General features: G+C 35.8%; 1 protein-coding gene across 4 annotated transcripts in view; it reads right to left on the bottom strand.

Annotated features, from left to right (window-relative positions):
* SSBP2 (single stranded DNA binding protein 2) overlaps nucleotides 1-20278 on the bottom strand; it is a 277732-nt gene that overhangs the window by 176217 nt on the left and 81237 nt on the right. For all 4 annotated transcript variants that reach the window (XM_012784369.3, XM_012784370.3, XM_012784367.3 and 1 more), the window contains exon 2: nucleotides 6902-6974. In XM_012784369.3, coding sequence (XP_012639823.1) covers nucleotides 6902-6974 — 73 coding nt within the window. The remainder of the gene's footprint in view (nucleotides 1-6901; nucleotides 6975-20278) is intronic.

Raw genomic sequence — 20278 nt, forward strand, 5'->3', positions numbered from 1 at the left:
GGTTTCCTGTTAAGTGCTGCCATCAGAAGACACTAGCAGGAGATCAAAAGGAGGAGGCTCTGGCTCCAAAAGTGACGCAGTTGCAGGCTGCTGCAGGGGCAGCAGTGGCAACAATAGTAGGGGTGGGGAAATTGTGGATATCAGCACCTTACTGGAGGTTCTAGCCTTGTCAATGTGGGATCTCTTCAGCAGATCCAGACCCACTTTACCATAATCTCTAACAATGCAGCAGCAGGTTTGATGCTCATGAGCACCAAATTTTATATAGTATTCCTAAATCCTTTCATAATTTTTGAATTTGAACAAATATTCAAAAATCAACTTTTAATATCACAAAAAGATAAAACTAGTTCATCATGTTAAGAAAATAAACTGCATAACTATACATAAATTTGTTTCCAGACAAAATTACTGAGACTTCTAATTTATATATAAACTATTCCTACTAATCTTCTAAAATCTTCCATGTATAGAAGCATGGGTGCATCTATACACTGAACTCAATATATTAAAAAAATTGAAGTAAAAAATTGCACACTTTAATTCAAAAATTAAAGCCAATAGATGTTTAACAGGAAGAAAAATATGACTACACTTTGAAGCAGATAATGTAAAACTGTGCTGTTCAACATGGTGCCCACTAGTCACATGTGCCTATTCAATTTAAAATTCAGTTAACTGAATGTTCTTCAGTTGCACTAGCTACATTTCAAGTACTCAATAGTAACATGTGACTAGTAGCTACCTTACTAGACAGCACAGATTAGAGATCATTACCATAATTACAGAAAACTTTATTAGACAGTGCTGCTTTATTTTAGAAGGAAGGAAGAAGACCTGTTAAAGGGGACTACCTTTTATTGGAAAAAGTCCTTTCTATTTTTGTTTATGTTTTTTACCCAGAGAGACAGAGGCCCCTAGGAGTGGTCTGAAAGAAAGGGATTGCATAGAGGAAAACAAATACCTGATATTCTATAGAACAAGAATTTAGGAGGTTGCTAATGATCTTTCAGGAAGAAGTGGGGGACAGGAGGTCTGGGAGGATACAGAAAAAGGGAAAATGGGATAGGTTGTGAGCAGTCAACAAGAAAGAAGGCAAAGGGCACTCTCAGGAAATAAGCTAGGGAGAAGTTCCCTGTGGCAAGGAGACCAAAGAACTTAAGCTAAGTTGTTTCTAATATTCAAGTTACTATTGTTGCCTACACTATACAATATTTAATCTTTTCAGTTAGCCTCCGACCTTTAGTTAGAAATCTTTTATATAAAAGACCAATGAGTTAGTGGAGCTTTGAAGCTGTGAGGAAAACAAGAAAAACTTTAGGTATAGAAAAGGGATCAGCTGTAAGAGGGAGAAGCAAAGTTGGGTGTAATACCCAACAGGAGTAAGAAATTACAGTAAGAGAATCCTAAGCACCCCACATAAGGTTCACAGATACTGGAGAAGACTTGAGACAAGCCATAGTTTCAGAGATTACAGATGGAGCCACTTTGACAGAAAGGTTAATACCAAAAGGTAGGAGGATTATAGGCCATCCAAATGACAAACACTTGGAACACACATGTACATTTACACCTATACTCTAAAAACAAACTAAACAGGATAGAAAAAAGTTGGTCAAGAATTTTTAAAATAATACTTTTGAACATTCATTATATGTGAGGCACTATTCTAAGCAACTGTGTGTACTGACTCATTTAAACTTCAACATAACTCTAAAGTATTTTTATGATTATCTTCTTTCTACAATAAATAAAACTAAGATACAGAACATAATTCAAACCCATGTGATCTTGCTCAAAGCAATTGCTCTTACCTACTACACCCTATTGCCTTCAAATTAAAATTCAAGAAACTATTTAGGAAATAACAATTATTGTTTTCTCTCTTCATATAGGTAAAAGACAAACAGAGAATAGAATTTTGGAGTCTACAGTGTTCAATAATTTGGCATTCTTAATTAAATCTGAAGAAGCAATCCATTAGATGTTTTTAAACTTCTATTTCAGGCTAACTTATTGGCTAACATGACAAATAAGAGCTAGTAATACAGTATAAACAATGTAAAAATTTTTTTTTTTTTTTTTTTTTTTTTTTTTTGAGACAGAGTCTCACTTTGTTGTCCAGGCTAGAGTGAGTGCCGTGGCGTCAGCCTAGCTCACAGCAACCTCAAACTCCTGGGCTTGAGTGATCCTTCTGCCTCAGCCTCCCGAGTAGCTGGGACTACAGGCATGCGCCACCATGCCCGGCTAATTTTTTTTTTTTTATATATATATCAGTTGGCCAATTAATTTCTTTCTATTTATAGTAGAGACGGGGTCTCGCTCTTGCTCAGGCTGGTTTTGAACTCCTGACCTTGAGCAATCCACCCGCCTCGGCCTCCCAAGAGCTAGGATTACAGGCGTGAGCCACAGCGCCCGGCCTAACAATGTAAAATTTTTAAGAAAGGGAAAAAATCTAGATCCTCTGTAACACTCTAATTCTTAACTTTATTAGTTAAGGATATCAAGCCTCATTCTGAGATATAAATACCATACAAAATCTCAGAAATGAGTGGGAATTATCTTTCCATGATGAAGCAATATAACCAGAAAATGATAGCTTCTAATGAATCCAAAGTAACAAAAATTAATGTAGAATTAGAAAGACAATTCCTTAACATTCTGGCTGTAATTATTGAATGTTGAAGGATAATAAAGATAAAGCAGAGGAAAGGCTTTGTGTTGAGAATATTTCTAAAGAACATTCAATTTTCTCCCCTTGGGAGTAAAAGAATGAAGTCACACAAACTATATTTAGAATCTGGGTAGTGGTCTAAAATCTATGATGAATCAGAGATAACACTGTCTTAGTTGGCACAACCTAGTTAGACAAATGTTTTGACTTCCACTGTAGGTTCAATGCTGTCTCTTTTAATTAAGAAAAAAATAGCTGAGCTAAGAACACTTTTCTAACTTAAAACCGAAGCTATCAAGAACAGTCAAATTTCTGATGGCCCAGGTCAAGGGCACTTTTAGAAAAGCCAAGCCCAAGTGAGAGATTGGGCTGCTGAGATACATATCTTGCTTGTTCAATGATGCCTGGAGTTCCAATTTGGCCTTCTCACAACTTCACCCTAAAGAACAAGCCCATGCAAAGGAAGACGTGGCGGCCCAGCATAGTTAATCCGGATTCAGTACAGCTCATTAGCATCACAGTCATTCATAGCCTCATTCATCCTGAGGGAAAATGTCAAAATTGGAAGTATTCTACTGTGCCTTGAACCAGGGTGAGAATATTAAATATCTGAATAATTGGTGCCACTTCAATCATTTCCTCTTTATTACAATAACCAACCCAAATAAGTAGGTCTCCCTATAGTAAGTTCCTATGGAACAGTTCTGAATTAGGTAAAAACCTTGAGACAGACCTGGAAGCACTTAGATAAAATGGTCCTTTACTACTCAAACTAGTTAAGTCATTCTACAACAAGCAGCCTTAAATTTTCCATAGGATCCAAGTGAAACTGAGAGAGAAAGCAACCCTTAACAGAGTACACAGCTCTAAAATATTACATTCTCTTTTTTTTACTATCCATACTTAGGAGGGAAGGGCATATAGATACCAGAGTAAAAACCTAATGATGCTATTCTTTTACTTGAAAACCTTCAAAGGCTCCCATTTGCCAAAGATAAAGTCCAAACTTTCTGGCATAGTATGCAACCAGGCCCCTGCAGAATGTACTATCAGCTTAGAGAGATGAAGCCCCAAGAAAGCCTTTCTAGGAAAACCTTCTTCTAAGGTAGAGAGGAGAGGAGAGGTTAGGCAGAGGGAATACACCACTGAGTAAAGCTCAGATGACAGAAAGATCACAGTTATATTCAGGCAAACCCAGGCAGCTGAATACTACAGAATGAAAATGTGAGAGAGAAAATAGCAAGCTATTGTAATTTAACCAACTGAAATTATCAAGTACTCTAGGGTATCCTCAGCAATGGCCTGTCACAAATCTACCTCCAGGCTTCCATCTTTAAATTCATATAATTCAAGAGAATGCATTTATTCTTCAATTATTTTTATTTTTAAATAACTGTACAAATAATATATGTATGGTTTGTTTTTTAAAAAAAATCCTACAATTTAGTAAAAAATCCCTTTTATTCCCTTTAACACCCCTATGCCCAGAAGCAACTAGCCTGGAATGTATATTCTTTCAGAACTTTTAATATACTTTATATCTCTAAATATGTACCCACAAAAGTGTACAGTATTGCTTTATGTTCAAGGCTTTCCATATTAATGACATACTTCAGCTTCCTTCATTTACTAGACAATGTTTTGGAAGTCTATCCATGTACATTCAAATAGATCTAACTTACTCTTTTAACATTATGAAAAACTTACACCTCAATTAACTTAGCCATTCCCATACATTGGTTATTTAGGTAGTGAGAATGTATTTTCATAGTACCACTCAGAGTTTAGCAACCTAGAAAGTGAAGAATAGTTCTGAGAATTGCATACAGTCATCTCCAAAATCCAGAAACAATGTCTTTTCTTGGTGACAACAGTTTGTTTTCAGTTTAACTGGTTCCTCCTGTGCAAGTGAACCAGACTAATAATTCAGAGCAATCCTGTTTTACATTCCAAATGCAGCCAGAGAAAATAAAATCATGGTAAATATTTGTCAACATGTGTGAATCTCATCTGAAATTCTAATTTCATTTCTACGAAATAGTCGTAGAAATTTTGTATATCCATTTTCCACTGAGCTCAAGGCCTATGACTACAATATCTAGTTATCTGCTCAATCCACATAATCCATCTGAATCCAAATATCTAAACTTCCTTAAATAAGTTAGCAACATTTTTCTTTTTGATGAAATTTAGTAACCACTGTATCTGATATAACACTGGTAAGAAAATAATCTTGGGAACCGCAGAGGATTAAGCAAGTTGAGCCAATTCAAAATGATCCTTGATACAAGGAGGGAGATCAGTAAATCCTTTAAGTTTCATCGAGTTCTCAAATGCACTAAAATAAAACTTTAAAATCTCCATAGCCAACTTTAGTTTCTTTAAAATACACTATAACTTGACAGTGGTTAAGAACATAAATATCAAGGATATCCTTTTTGCAATCTCAATCACTTCCTCTCTAATAGCCAATAGTGAGTGTGACTTATTTCATAGCCCAAAGGTTTCTAATCACTGATTTAGTGAAACACAGATACACCAAACTTCTGTTTTGATTTGAATAAACTTTTAAACCAAATTTTCATTACACTGCATGTATTCCGTCTAAGGTAAAACAACTTAGTTCTTACATGTTCTAACCAAACTTCAAAAATTCCTTATTTGAAAATAAGGCCTACTAGTTCACATATACTAATTTACTAATTATTTAGAAATAAGATTGGGGATCTGTGTGCATTTGTTTACTTATGCATTTGTTTGGGGAGCAGGTGAATCTCAAGAAGGCTATACCTCAATCAGGGCACTATGGGCAATGGGTTTCCTGTCGTTTCTCTGATCCAGTGAGGGCCAAAATAATGAGATCACCAGTGACAATATGATTTCAAGCAATGCTATCCAATAGAAATGTACACATGGACCATGGATAAGAGCCACATATGTAATTTAATTTTTATTTCCCCAAGAGAAAGGGCCTTATAATCATAACTCACTGTAGCCACGAACTACTGGCCTCAAGTGATCCTCCCGCCTTGGCCTTCCAAAGCGCTGGGATTATAGTGTGAGCTATTGAGAACGGCTTAATTTAAAACTTTTAAATTTTGAATTAAAAACTTTACACATTAAAAACAAAAAGGTAAAATTAATAATTTTACTTTACCCAATCTTACCCAAAATATTATTTCAATGTGTGACCAAAACTTAAAAATTATTAGTGATATTTTATATTATTTTGTTTTCATTAAGCCTTCCAATCCAGTGTGTACTTCACGCATTTCTTAAATGGATTAGTTGTATTTCAAGAACTCAAAAATCCATATGGCTAATGGCTATCATATTGGACAGCACAGACACACAAGAAAAACCAGAGGCTTTGGGATTAACATGGACCTAGGTTTGAATACTACTTCCATAACTCACTAAGATGTGTGACCATGAGCAGTTATGTAAATTCTCTGGGCCCTGTTGTTCTCATCTATAAAACAGAAATAATATGACTTGTTTTCTTATTCTTATAAGATTTAGAAATAATATTTCTTATAAGAATTTCTTATGAGAAGTAGAGATAATATATGTAAAGTTTCTAATAAGAATTAGAGATAATATATGTTAAGTACCTTGGTATATTACATGTCTGGCACATAACAGAACTCAATAAAGTCATCACCATCCTCATCATCATTCTACACATTAGAGAAGAAAAATCACCACTGTAGGAAAGCTCAAATTCAAAGTTTAAGAAAGTGAAGATAGAGAACAGAAAGAGAAACAAAAACTTGAAGTAAGATTATCATAAAGTTTTCTAACTGAAATCAATCAACAATTATTCATACAAGATAAAAACAAACAAAGACAACATTTTCCAAAATGGTGCATAGTGCCAAAATATGATACTGTTAGAACTGAAAATACACAGAGTTCTTTTTTTTTAAAAAAAAAAAAAGATCTGCTTTCTTGATTACTGTTGCCATGCTAATATTACTTTCTATTTCCAAGGAGGGAAAATGGCCATAACGTTGACTAGAAGGTGACTGAGTGGCACAGACTTGGTATTTTGGAGATACTAAAAGTATTTATACATAATCTACAAAGCCATATTATGTATTCTGATAACTGAGCATTCATTATATAACACGTACCAATCTATTTTTTAAAATAATTGTTACAGTATATTTTTCATTCATTTATATAAGATATCAAAATGCAATACAGAAAATACATGAAACATACCTCTGATAAAAATGTTTGGGCCGATTTCTGAGCTCCTACATGAAGCAGATATTCATAAACGTAGAGTGCTAACCTGGAAATCAAATAAAACATCTATTGAGAAGAGGAATATTAAAATTCATTCTTTAAATAATGCATATATCTTTCCATTGCAAAAATATCTTATGTGCAAAAATACCTTATACACTAACAGTGACAAAAAATAAATGCTTCCCATGCCCTTACAATAGGAATTTATAAATATATGTTCAGAAAGAATCTAATTAAAAGAGCACATGAAGAAAAAGACAAATATATCTTTTCTTGGCAAGCAATATCTAAATATGAATTTTTTTCTTGAATCATCTCACTTATAACCTCATTCCCTTTGTTATACCTAATATAAATAATTTATAACCAAACATTAATAATCTCCAAATCCTATTTAAAGGTATAATTATCTTTCATTAGTAATATAAATGAATTAAGGTATTAGACTTTTACTACAACTTTATGTCCTTCAGTCTTTTTGGTGAATATTAATACAGATACTAGATGTTTGCAGAACCATATGCCAAAACCTGTGTTAAATATCCATTTTAATATTTGTTCAGCAACCTCTCCTTATTCTTTAAATTTGATTATTAAACTAATAATGTTTTAGTTTCTAAGGCATTCCAATTCACAGCAAACCATAGCATTATGTAAACTTTAAAGATATCAGATCATATTAAGCACATGGGTGCGTACAGTTTAAAGGTTAACACAAAATTACATATAAATTTATCCCTCAAATGTAGAATATTGAGTATGCAGTGTATACTTATACTACTCCCATTATCTTGTGGATTCAGAATTTTTAAGCTACACCATGTGGCTCAATTTCAGTGGAGCTGTTAACAAAATATTATTCATAAACCGAAATTAGTCTGAGGCAGTATTTTTAATGATATCTTGGACCAATGCCCAGATAGCTCACAACAGTTCAGTTCTGCTACACTATGTTTACCAATATTGAACCAGGTTTACAGTAAACAACATAATATAACAATAACCACAGTTCTGTATAGCTGCACCACTTCTCTTGCCAAGCAAATTTTTGACTATTAAAGATTGATGGCACTTGAAAAAATGAGTATTTTCTTTACTTTCATGAAAACATACCATGCATCTGTCACGAAAAGAGAAAGCTTGTACAAATTCAGTTGCTCTGTCCATTTAATTCTTTCCAAATTCCAAAATTCGTAAATACTTAAAAATGAGAATTATTCTGTAGCTACTAAGCACCTTGAGAGAGTAGATATCTGTTAAAGGTACTCACTGATAAAAAGTATGCTATTGACAGAGAGGATATGAATGTAATTTAGAAACATCTCCTATCATCTTCAAATTGAATGACACTTCCTAAATCAGTGCTTCTCAACTCTTTTTTTCTACCGTAACACACGTGAGGCATACAGCACGCTCCTTTTATTAGCAGTATCTCCCTGTGGAAATGAAGGTCATCTCCAAAGTACATCACAAGGGATACAGTAACTGGAATCTTCCTGTAGCTTCAAACAAACACTCCTACTGGTGTTGTATCACACATTCTTCAAACACACATATCCTACACACCTTATGCCTCTACCAGCCACTTCTAACCCTATCTCGTGATTTCACTGACCATGATGGCAAATTTTACCTTGAAAAAGGAGAATATTTGTTAAATCTTCCTGGATAGACTGTGCATCCTCAAAACTGCCTGCCAGTGGCAGGGCTGCCCTGCTGCCAAACTGAGAAGAAATACACCCTCAGGGGGACCAGGTGCCGTGGCTCACACCTATAATCCCAGCACTTTGGGAGGCCAAGGCAGGACTGCTTAAGGCCAGGAGTTTAAAATACAGTTTCAGGTAATTCCTTGTGGCTTGTAAAAACCTTGGGCCTAGAGCCAAACCAGTGGTGTAGGCTAAGCAAGAGATCCAGGCCTAAGTGAAAGGTGAAAGGCTGAACAGTAAGGACATGTCACCAAGGTTGGGGAATTGAAAGTGAGAGGCACAGAGGTACATGATGGGCCCTGGTGGGGGAGGGAGAGATAAACCTCAGAACAGTCAAGGCCACAGCACAACTGTTGCTGTGCACCTTTCAATAAACCCCATTCCTTCAAGTTAAATGAGTTACTTCCTTGTAATCTCATAAATTTCTTCTTTGTATATTAAAGGGAGCTAATATAGTTCTTCTATGTTTTCCTTACTAATTAAGTAACAAAAGGGATACCTCTTTACAAGTAAAGTTAAAAGCAAAAATCCACACTATCTCTATTCTATGACACTGGGACAGTGATTCTAAAAATTACATTGGAAGGGGCTCAGAATCACTGGAGATGTGAAAATTTCAAACCATATAACCAGATTCTAAAGAGTTTTCCAAAGGTGTGTGCCCATCTTCCTACCTTTAGAATCTGTGCTGTAACAGCTCAGCATTATCAACAGGATTATGGAGTGGGACAAAGCTGAGGAAACCTATCTATAATGCCACCTCATATATCTATGTTCTACAATCTCCTGTGAACAAAATTCATGCTTCCCAGGTAATCAGGATCCATGCTCCAAAAAGTGTGGCAGGGTGGTAACACATGCATGTGTTAAGTAGATTGGTAGAATCTCCTACTCTTCTTGGGATAAGAGTCCCCTGCTTTGGTGGTGTTTGGAGCAATTGCTCCACCTAGGAAGCATAAGGGTAGGCACTCCATTTTGGTGTTATCCACCCCTAATCCTATCTCGAGCAATTACTACATCTGGGGAAAGAGGGACTGCTTTATTAATCTGGGAATTCCCCAGGCATAATGGGATTTAGAAAGTGATCTAGAGTAACCTAAGGGTAATTAGTATGCCATTAGCTTGTCTCTGTATTGTGGTTGATCCCCCTCCAGGTGGGCTTTCTTAGAGGGAGCTCATATATGCAAATAGAATTTTGAGGACACCTGTTGACCATTTGATACCATCCCACACCTCTTGAGAGCCCTCCCTCAGACTCAGCTAATAAAAGGAAATAATGTGAGAAGTCAAAAGAGTGAGAGTGGGGTCAGCCAGTCAGAGAGTGAGTGAGAGACTGGGTCTATCAGCCAGTGAGTCAGTCTGTCTCTCTCCACTCAGAGACAGACCCGTTTTTACAATAAAGAGCACTCATGTGAAGCTGCTTCCTGCCTGGGTTACTCCATTGCACTGGCTCTGTTGGTGATTTCTCCAAGCAAGCAGAGGACCAAGATAATAGTCTGGACTTAACACTTTGTGTCTGCTCATTCTTCCGCCAAGAGCACATCAAGAACCGAGAGCAGACTGTCACTCTGACAGGTGAATGACTAGTTAACTCTATTGCCATGAAAACTCCGTAATATATGACTGGTAAATTTCCAATATTTTAATTATCATCTCTGTGCATAGGATTTTCTAAACCTATCCCTACAACCCTACCCTCTGTTCCAAGTTCTAAACCTGCTTCTCAAAATTAATGTTTGACAAGATATTTCTCTCTTAAGTTATTCATGTCCAAAGTTAAATTCACCTTCTCTGTTTTTATAGTACCTGTGCTCACCCAGAATGGAATATAATTTCTCTCAGTCTGTTTCCTCACTTGTCGAATGGGAAAAATAATACTTCCCTTGTGTTATTAAAAGAATTAGAGAGCACAGTAAATAATAACAATTGTTATGATTTTGTCTAATTCTCTCACATCCAGTGATATATTACCACATCATGTACCAAATTCTAATGACACAATCTCTCCCACATTTGTCATTCCTTTCTATCTTTCCTGCTCCTGAGGAACCACTAGGAGTCACAGCAATACCAGGAGCTACTTGCTCTAGGTTCAGATGCATATACTGTGTAATTCCCATTAGCTCCCCATAAAAAGGAATTGGGACCACCAGAAATAAGAACGTCCAAAAAGTTCTGGGGAGTAAGCCCTGCAATAAAAGATACTGTTTGAACACAAATGATTCCAGGAGAGTGGGAGGTAACATTTGTTCATCCACACAGGTTAATCACAATATGGTGCTTTACTTAGAGATATGAGATCACTAGGAGAAGGCAACATTTTATTCAGATTTACTTTTTACTAAACAGTGAACATTTTAAAATATTGAATATGCAAATATTTAAACAGTGCATACTTCTGAATAAACATTTTTTTTCCTTTTTATGATCTTTAAGAAATTTAAGTACTTTTGATAAAGTGCAGAGTGGGTATTTAATCTAGTAGCTTTTAATGTGATCTAAATACATTTAAAAAATTAATAATCGTAAGGTGAGAGTTGGCTGCAAAAAGTAGGCCCAGCTTTTTTCTTTTACATTGATTAATGAAAAAGCATATCAATGATTCATAGATCATATATCTTTAAATTATCTTCACTTCATTCTAATTTTAAATTGGATATCAAAGACTGAGTTATCAAAATGATGATCAACAATTACAGAGAGCTAATGCCAGAAATGCAAAACATATCTGACAGACCTCAATACCTTCTTTACTCCCTGGTCACTTACAGGTACCTAAGCTTTAAAAGTAAGAGGAAAAGTCGAGGTTAAAATGGGAAGAACACAGCGAAGAGCCAAACCCTGAGCCTACTTGGGGCTGCCTGCAAAACAGTAATTATATAACACCTACATATGTGACGCACACTAGGTTCACTGTCCCTCAATTACACACACATGCACTCACAACTGCCCTAGGAGACAAACCAGAAAACTCAACCAACAATGATAAAATTCCACAATTTGAATTCTATCAATCTCCAGCCAAATCTCCTTCAACTAGGCTTCATGAATTCAAAATCTATAACAATTTGGATATGGATAAGTCTATGGTTTAACCTTTTTAACCTTTCAAAAAAAAAAGAGGGGATCCCACTTATGCTCCATTTTGTACATGATTCTAATGAAAATGAAGGGAATTAAAGATATATAAAAGTAATATAAAAATTTTAAACCAATGGCTGCACCTCCAAAAATCAAATAAAATTAAAAAGCAATAAAAGACTAAGAAAACAAGATATGCAATTAATACTATGATATAAGGCTAATACGCTTACTATGTAAGGAATATAAATAAAATGACCTGCTAGAATATGAAGATCCTAATTTTTAAGTAATGAGCAAGGTATGAAAATGAAAATTCAAATAAGAACGGTTACATATAGCCAGTAAGTAACCCTAAGGAAAAATGTTCAACCTCCTAGTCATAAAAAGTATTTTAAAATTTCACTAATAAATGTAACAAAGACTTTAAAAACATTAAAGCATCCAGTGCCTTTAAGGGTAAAATACAGAAGTATAAACATCACAGCTTTTCAAGAAAATAACATGGAAAGGTAAAAATATGAGAGGATAAGTAAAAAAAGAAAGTATGTATAACAGCTTGTATAGCATGCTCCCATCCATACTGCATGGATATTCTTCCATAGATTTTATGCACATACAAGCATCAGAGCAACCAATGGCACTCCCAAGCTTCCCACTCCCACGGAATTGTTTTGAGTTCAAACTATATCTTTTATTGCTGGGCTTTTTGCTAGGGACTGGTGGCCTGGGATAAGAGGGAGACTTTTTTCATTGCATAACTTTTCTTCTGTTTGATTATTTCCCCTGGGCTAACATTCCCTATTTAAAAAGAAAGAACAAGAAAATTAAAAAATTAATAATAAATCTTTTGTATCTTTTGACCCAGTAATTTTTATTCTAAAATACTATAGAATTGGAAAGTCAAACAATGTATCATGATGCTTGTGGCAAAATAATATCAGTAAAAAAGTGGTAACCTAAATATCTGATAAAAGGAATAATTAGATTATGATACATACATGTGATGGGAAAATATATTTTTGAAAAATGTTTAATGATATGAAGAAATTTTCATAATTGTTTAAAATTTAAAAGTCTCAAAATATATATAGTGTGTATAGAAAAAGAGTAGGAGGAAATAAGAGTTACTACAACTGGTAGAAACATTAATAAAAAATATTAAGTGACAGATTAAGTCCAACTGGTATGGGGTAGAAAAACTAAGTAAAACAGTAAAACCAGTATGGCCTACTTAGAGTAGGTGCAAGCATCCTCATCTCTCTCAGAAGGCCTGAGGGCAACTCTTCTTAGAGCACTGTCCGCTTAATCAACAGTCATAACTGTAGCTTTGTGTCTCCAGTAAAAAATTAAGCTTTGTGGCACTCATACTAAACAAATATAAAAGATATTTGACTACATAAGAATATTAAATCTATCACATAAGTTTTGCAAATATATTTCCAAGTTTGTTGTCCAACTTAATTTCAGTCAGGTTTTTTGGGGGGAGAGGCATGTAGTTTTACTTTTTCTTTTTTTTTTTTTTTTTAATATTTTTTTGAGACAGAGTCTTGCTATGTTGCTCAGGCTAGTCACAAATTTCTGGGCTCAAGCAATCCTCCTGCCTCAGCCTCCTGAATACCTATGACTACTGGTGTGTGCCAACATGCCTGGCTAGATATTTTTTTTTTTTTACTTCAAGATATTAAGGGGGTACAAATGTTTTAGTTTACATGGATCGCTTTTGTAATGCTTTAGTCCCAGCTATAGGTGTGCCCATCACCCAAATAGCGTTCATTATACCTATTAGGTAGGTTTTTACCCCTCCCTATTCCTCCTTTCCCTTCCTCCTCCCCATTCGCCTCTCCCTTCCTCTCCATGATTTCCACTTTTACTTCCCTCTGTGCACATGTGTGCTCATCAGTTAGTTCCAATTTAATACTGAGTACATGTAGTGTTTGTTTCTCCATTCTTGATATACTTCACTTAGGAGAATGGTCTCCAGTTCCACCAGATTGTTGCAAAAGGTATTAATTCATCTTCTTATATGACTGAGTCACAGTCTATTATATACATATACCACATTTTATTAATCATATTTATTAATTATGAATTGATGGACCCTTGGGTTGATTCCACATCTTTGCAATAGTGAATTGTGCTACAATAAACATTCGAATGCAGGTGTCTCTTTGATGAAAAGTCTTCTTTTTTCCTTTGTGTAGATACCCAATAGTGAGATTGCTAGATTGAATGGTAGGTCTACTTTTAGTTCTTTGAGGAATGTCCACACTGTTTTCCATAAGGGTTGCACTAATTTGCAGTCCTACCTAAAGTGTATAAGTGTTCCTTTCTCTATATATCCATGCCAGTGTCTCGTTTCTGGACTTTTTAATAAAGGCAATTCTATCTAGGGTAAGGTGATATTTCATTGTGGTTTTAAGTTGAATTTTCCTGATGATTAGTGAAATTGAGCATTTTTTTCATGTTTATTGGCCAGTTGTCTTTCTTGTTCTTAGAAACTTCTGTTCATGTCTTTTGCCCACTTTTTAATATGGAGGTTTGTTTTTTCTTGCTGATTTGCTTGAGTTCTTTGTAAATTCTGGATATTAGCCTTTTATTGGATGTGTAGGTTGTGAATATATTATCCTATTCTGTTGGTTGTCTATTTCTCTGTTGATCGTTTCCTTAGCTGTGCAGAGCTTTGTAGTATAATCAAATCCCATTCATCAACTTTTCTTGTTGCCATGATTGCCATTGGGGTCTTAGTCATAAATTCTTGGCATAGGCCAATATGTAGAAGTTTTTCCTACATTTTCCTCTAGAATTCTTACATTTTCTTACCTTAGATTTAAGGCTTTCATCCAACTTGAATTAATATTTGTCAGTGGTGAGAGGTAGGGGTCCTCCTTCATTCGTCTGCATGTGGCTATCCAATTTTCTCAGCACCATTTACTGAATAGGGCTTCTCTTCCCCAGTGTACACTGTTGTCTGCTTTGTCGAAGATCAGTTGATTTTAGGTAGGTAGTTTTATATCAGGGTTCTCTGTTCTGTTCCAGTGGTCTATGTCTCTATTTTTGTGCAAATACAGTGCTGTTTAGGTTACTATAGCCTTGTAGTTTAGTTTGAAGTCTGGTAATGTGATGTCTCCATATTTGTGTTTTTGGCTTAAGACTGCTTTGGCTATTCAGGATCTTCTCTGGTTCAAAATAAAGGGAAGAATTACTTTTTCTCGATCTGTAAAGTATAATGTCAGTTATTTGATGGGAAGTGCATTGAATTTGTAAATCACTTTGGGTAGTATAGACATTTTAACAATGTTGATTCTGCCTATCCATGGGCATGAAATGTTTTTCCATTTGTTTGTATCCTTTATGATTTCTTTACTCAGAGTTTCATAGTTCTCCTTGTAGAGATCTTTCACTTCCTTTGTTAAGTATATTCCTATGTATTTTATTTTCTTTGTTGCTATTGTGAATGGTATTGAGTCTCTGATTTGACTCCCAGCTTGAGTGTTATTGGTGTATAGAAATGCTACTGATTTGTGTACACTGATTTTGTATCCTGAGACTTTGCTGAATTTATCACTTCCAGGGGACTCTTGGTGGAATCTTAGGGGTTTTCTAGATATAAGATCATATCATCAGCAAAGAATGATAGTTTGACCCCCTCTTCCCCAGGTTGGATATCCTTTGTTTCTTTCTCTTGCCTGATCACTCTGGCTAGGACTTCCAGCACTATGTTGCATAAAAGTGGTGACTGTGGGCATCCTTGTCTTATTCCAGTTCTTAGGGGGAATCCTTTCAACTTTTCTCCATTCCCTATGATGTTGGCTGAGGCTTTGTCATATTTGGCTTTTATAATTCTGAGATATGTTCCTTCTAGGTCTAGTTTGTGGAGGGTTTTGAATAGGAAAAGAGTGCTGGACTTTGTCAAATGATTTTTCTACATCTATTGAGGTGAACATAGGATCTTTTTTTTTTTTGCTTCTGTTGATCTGGTGAATCACATTTATTGATTTATGTATGATGAACCATCCTTGCATCTCTGGGATGAAGCTCACCTGGTCCTGGTGGATTATTGTTTTGGTGTGCTGTTGAATTTGTTTGCTAGTATTTTATTGAGGATTTTTGCATCTATATTCATAAAGGATATTGGTTTGTAGCTTTCCTTTATTGTTGTATCCTTTCCTGACTTTGGTATCAAGGTGATGCTAACTTCATAGAATGAGTTGGGAAGGATTCCATCCTTCTAAAATTATGAAATAATTTCTGTATCATGAGTACCAGGTCTTCTTTGTAAGTCTGATAAAATTCAGCTGTGAATCCATTTGGTCCAGGGCTTTTATTTGTTGGAAATTTTTTTATTACTGTTTTGATCTCACCATTCATTAATGGTCTTTTCAGGAGTTCTATTTTTTCCTGGCTGAGTCTTGGGAGGTTGTGTGTTTCCAGGAAGTTGTCCATTTCTTCTATGTTATCTAGTTTATGCACAAAGAGATTTATGTAGTATCCATGCATGATGTTTTGTATTTCTGCAGTATCGATTATAAGGTGACCTTTCTCATTTCTGATTAAGCTTATTTGGGTCTTTTCTCTTCTCTTCTTGGTTAATCTAGCCAAGAGGTCTGTCATTTTGCTTATCTATTCAAAGAACCAACTTTTTGTTTCATTAATCCTTTGTATCATTTTGTTGGTTTGTTTATTCTCTTATTCATTTAATTCTGCTCTGACCTTTATTATTTCTTTTCTTCTGCTGGTTTTGGGTTTGGTTTGTTCTTCCCTTTATACTTCCCTGAGGTATATTAGATTGTTAATTTGTAATCTTTCTGTCTTTTTGATGTAGACATTTAAGGCTATGAATTTTCCCCCAAGGAAGGCTTTTGCTGTGTCCCATAGATTCTGATGACTTGTGTTCCCTTTGTCATTCAGGTGAGTGGAGGAGTGGGGCTGGGTGTGGTTAGGTTGAGTGAGCCCGGAAAGCTCTGCTAAGACTCAGCAGGGCTCAAAGGCTTTTTTCCCATCCACTAGGGGGAGCTGCTGGGAGGAGAGTTGAGGTAGGCTCTCCAAACTGGGTCGACTGCTTGTTAGGACAGTCATTATTCCCTGACTGGCTGTCTGGAGTGAGCTCTGCCCCTCTTGAGTGAAGTTATCCCTGCCCTCTGGTGTCTGGTTATAAACAGGCACCTAAACATGCCACACTTGGTTGCTATGGCATCATAGGCTGGGATCTTCCCTGCCAGAGGACCCACCCTAGTCTGAAGCATGGCTTTCCTGTGGGACTGATGGTTGCTCCCTCAGATCTCTACATCTCGGACCCCCACAGTATTCTCCAGTCAATTCTGCCCATGTGGGCTTCCTTGCCTCCTGAGTCCAGCTCCCAAATCTCTCCCACCCACATATCCCTTAGCAACTTGCTTGAATTCTGGGGGCACGGGATCCAGCCTATATGTCTGACCTACTGTTATAGATCTCTAGAAATGCGTGGGCAGGGAGCTCCCAGATCATGCATCTCAAGTCCACTGCAGGTCCTCAAGTGGAAAGGCCTGGGCCCCATTCTCTGTGGAATCCTCATACTGGAAGACACATCAGCTTGGAAGATGCAACCACTTGCCAAATTCTCAGCTCAAAATGCTCTTCTAGTTGCATTGGACAGGGGAGGGGCAGGGGAGGATAAGAGTCTGAATGGAAGAAAGCCAGCTCTCTGACCTCTCAGGTCACTGTCCTTGGAAGGGAACTCCACACAGAATATCTAAGCTCTGGGATTATGCAAGCTGCCCCTGCAGTTCCATGGTTGCTGCAGTACTTGGGCTTGTGAGGGTGGAAAAGTTTCCAAGTAACTTGGTAGCTTGCTGATCACCAAAGAAGTGTAAGAAGGAGAAAGAGATGCTCCTTTACCCCTTCACTGGGCTCCAAGCCTCTCTGGGTTTGATCCTCACTGATATATTTTTTTCCTTTTTCTTTTTCCTTCTCTGCTTTGCAATTTTCCTCCATGAAGTCCCCAGTAGGCTCCAGTACTTATTCCTCTGACCTATGTATGCCTAAGCTGTGTCCTTTCTCCCCTCTCCTTTATCTGAAATCTTTTCATCCCTCTGGGACAGTCCAATAAGTGATGTCTCTAGTCAGCCATCTTGCCTTGATCTCCCTGGCTAGACATTTTTGATTTTTTTTTTTTGACAATGTAATGGCAATTTTATTTTTTAACTGACAAATAAATACTATATATATTTATGGGATATAATATGTTTTGATACAAGTACACATTGTGGACTGGATGAATCAAATAATTAACATATCAATTACCTCACATATTTATTTTATGGTGAGAACACTTAAAAAATCAGTATTCTTTTAGCAATTTTCAAGTATACAATACAATGTTATTAACTATAGTCACCATGCTGTACAATAGATCTCTTGAAATTATTTGTCTTATCTAACTAAACTTTTGTATCCTTTAACCAACATATCCCCAGTTCTCCCCAGTCTCTGGTAAACACCATGCTACTCTGCTTTTATGAATTCAACTTTTTTAGATTCCATACAGTTGGCCGTGAGTTCCACATTAGTTGGATTCAACCAACCTTGGATCAAAAATACAGTTATGCCTCAATACCCACAGGGTACCAGTTCCAAGACTCCCACAGATATCAAAATCCACGTATGTTCACGTCCCTGATATAAAATGGCATAGTATTTGCATATAACCTAAACACATTCTCCTTTATACTTTAAATCATCTCTAGGTTACTTTAATACCTAACACAATTTAAATGCTGTGTAAGTAGTCATTATACTGTCATTTTTATTTGTATTATTTTGATTATTGTATAGTTATTTTTTACTGGGTTTCTTCCCACTTCGATCCTCAGCTGCAGAACCCTCAGATACAGAGGGCTGACTGTTTAAGTGAGATCATGCAGTATTTGTCTTTCTCTGACTGACTTATTTCACTTAACATTGTCCTCCAGGTTCATCCACATATATAGCATATTTTCTTTATCCATTCATCCACTGACGAACACTTAATTCCATATCTTGGCTATTGTGAATAATGCTGCAATAAATATTGGAAAGCAGATATCTCTTTGACATACCAATTTCATTTCCTTCAGATATATATATCCAGTAGTGGGATTGCTGGATCTATTTGTAATTTTTTGTTCTATTTTTTTTGTAATTTTTTGTTCTATTTGTAATTTTTTGAGGAACCTCCAGACTGTTTTCCATAATGATGGTACTAATTTATATACCACCAACAGTGTACAAGAGTACTCATTTGTCCACATCTTCACCAGCACTTGTTATCTCATCTTTTTTATAACAGTCATTCTAACAAGTGTGAGGTTATATCTCATTGTGGTTTTAATTTGCATTTCCCTGATAATTAGTGATGTTAAACATTTTTTCATATACCTGTTGGCTATTTGCTTTGTCTTCTTTTGAGAAATGTCTATTAAGGTCCTTTGCCCATTTTTTAATTGGTTTGTTTTGTTATCATTAAGTTGGTGAAGTTTCTTTATAGATTTTGAATATTAACCCCTTATCAGAGGTTTGGTTTGCAAATATTTTCTGCTATCCACTAGGTTGTCTCTTAATTCTGTTGATTGTTTCCTTTGCCATAAAGAAGCTTTTTAGTTTGATGTTATCTCATTTGTGCATTTTTGCTTTTGTTGCTTGTCCTTTTGGGATCATATACATGAAATCATGGCTAAAACCAATGTCATTTCCTCATATATTTTTTTCTAGCAGTTCTACAGCCTCAGGCCTTATGTTTAAAGTCTTTAATCTATTTTGAGTTGATTTTTGTATATCAAAATTAGACCCTCATTTCGCGAAATGAGGGTCTAATTTCATTCTTCTGCAGGCAGAGATATCCAGTTTTCACAGCACCATTTATTAAAGAGACTGTCCTTCCCCCATTGTGTATTCTTGGCATCTTTGTTGAAAATCAATTAACTGTAAAATGTGTGGATTTATTTTGGGCTCTCTATCTGTTCCCCCTACCATGTATCTGCTTTTATGCCTGTAGCATGCTATTTTAATTACTATAGCTTTGTAGTAAACTTTGAAATCAAGTGGTGTGATGCCTCCAGCTTTGTTCTTTTTGCTCAAGATGGCTTTAGCTATTAGGGATGGTTCCATATGAATTTTGGGATGTTTTTTCTATTTCTGTGAAAAATGTCATTAGAATTTTGATAGAAATTACATTGAATTTGTAGATCGCTTTGGGTAGTATGGACATTTTAACTATATTAATTCTTCCAATCCAGGAATATAGGATATCTTTCCATTTATTTGTGTCTTCTTCAGTTTCTTGCATCTATGTTTTATAGTTTAAAATCCCAGGTATTTGTTTACATAAAAATATTAAACCTCTGACACACTTTATTTTTCCAAGTTTGTTGTCTGACTTAGTTTTGGTCGTGGGTTGTTTTTTTTTGGGGGGGGGGAGGACATTGAGCTATTTCTGATTTTTAAACGTAGAAATAACTACAGTGAAAAGAAAAATGCTAAGCCCTTATAGGTAATGAACAGAGACAATAACAAACACCACAACTAATTTTAAAACATGTAAAAC

This window comes from Microcebus murinus, chromosome 11, assembly GCF_040939455.1.
Source record: "Microcebus murinus isolate Inina chromosome 11, M.murinus_Inina_mat1.0, whole genome shotgun sequence".
Lineage (NCBI taxonomy): Eukaryota > Metazoa > Chordata > Mammalia > Primates > Cheirogaleidae > Microcebus > Microcebus murinus.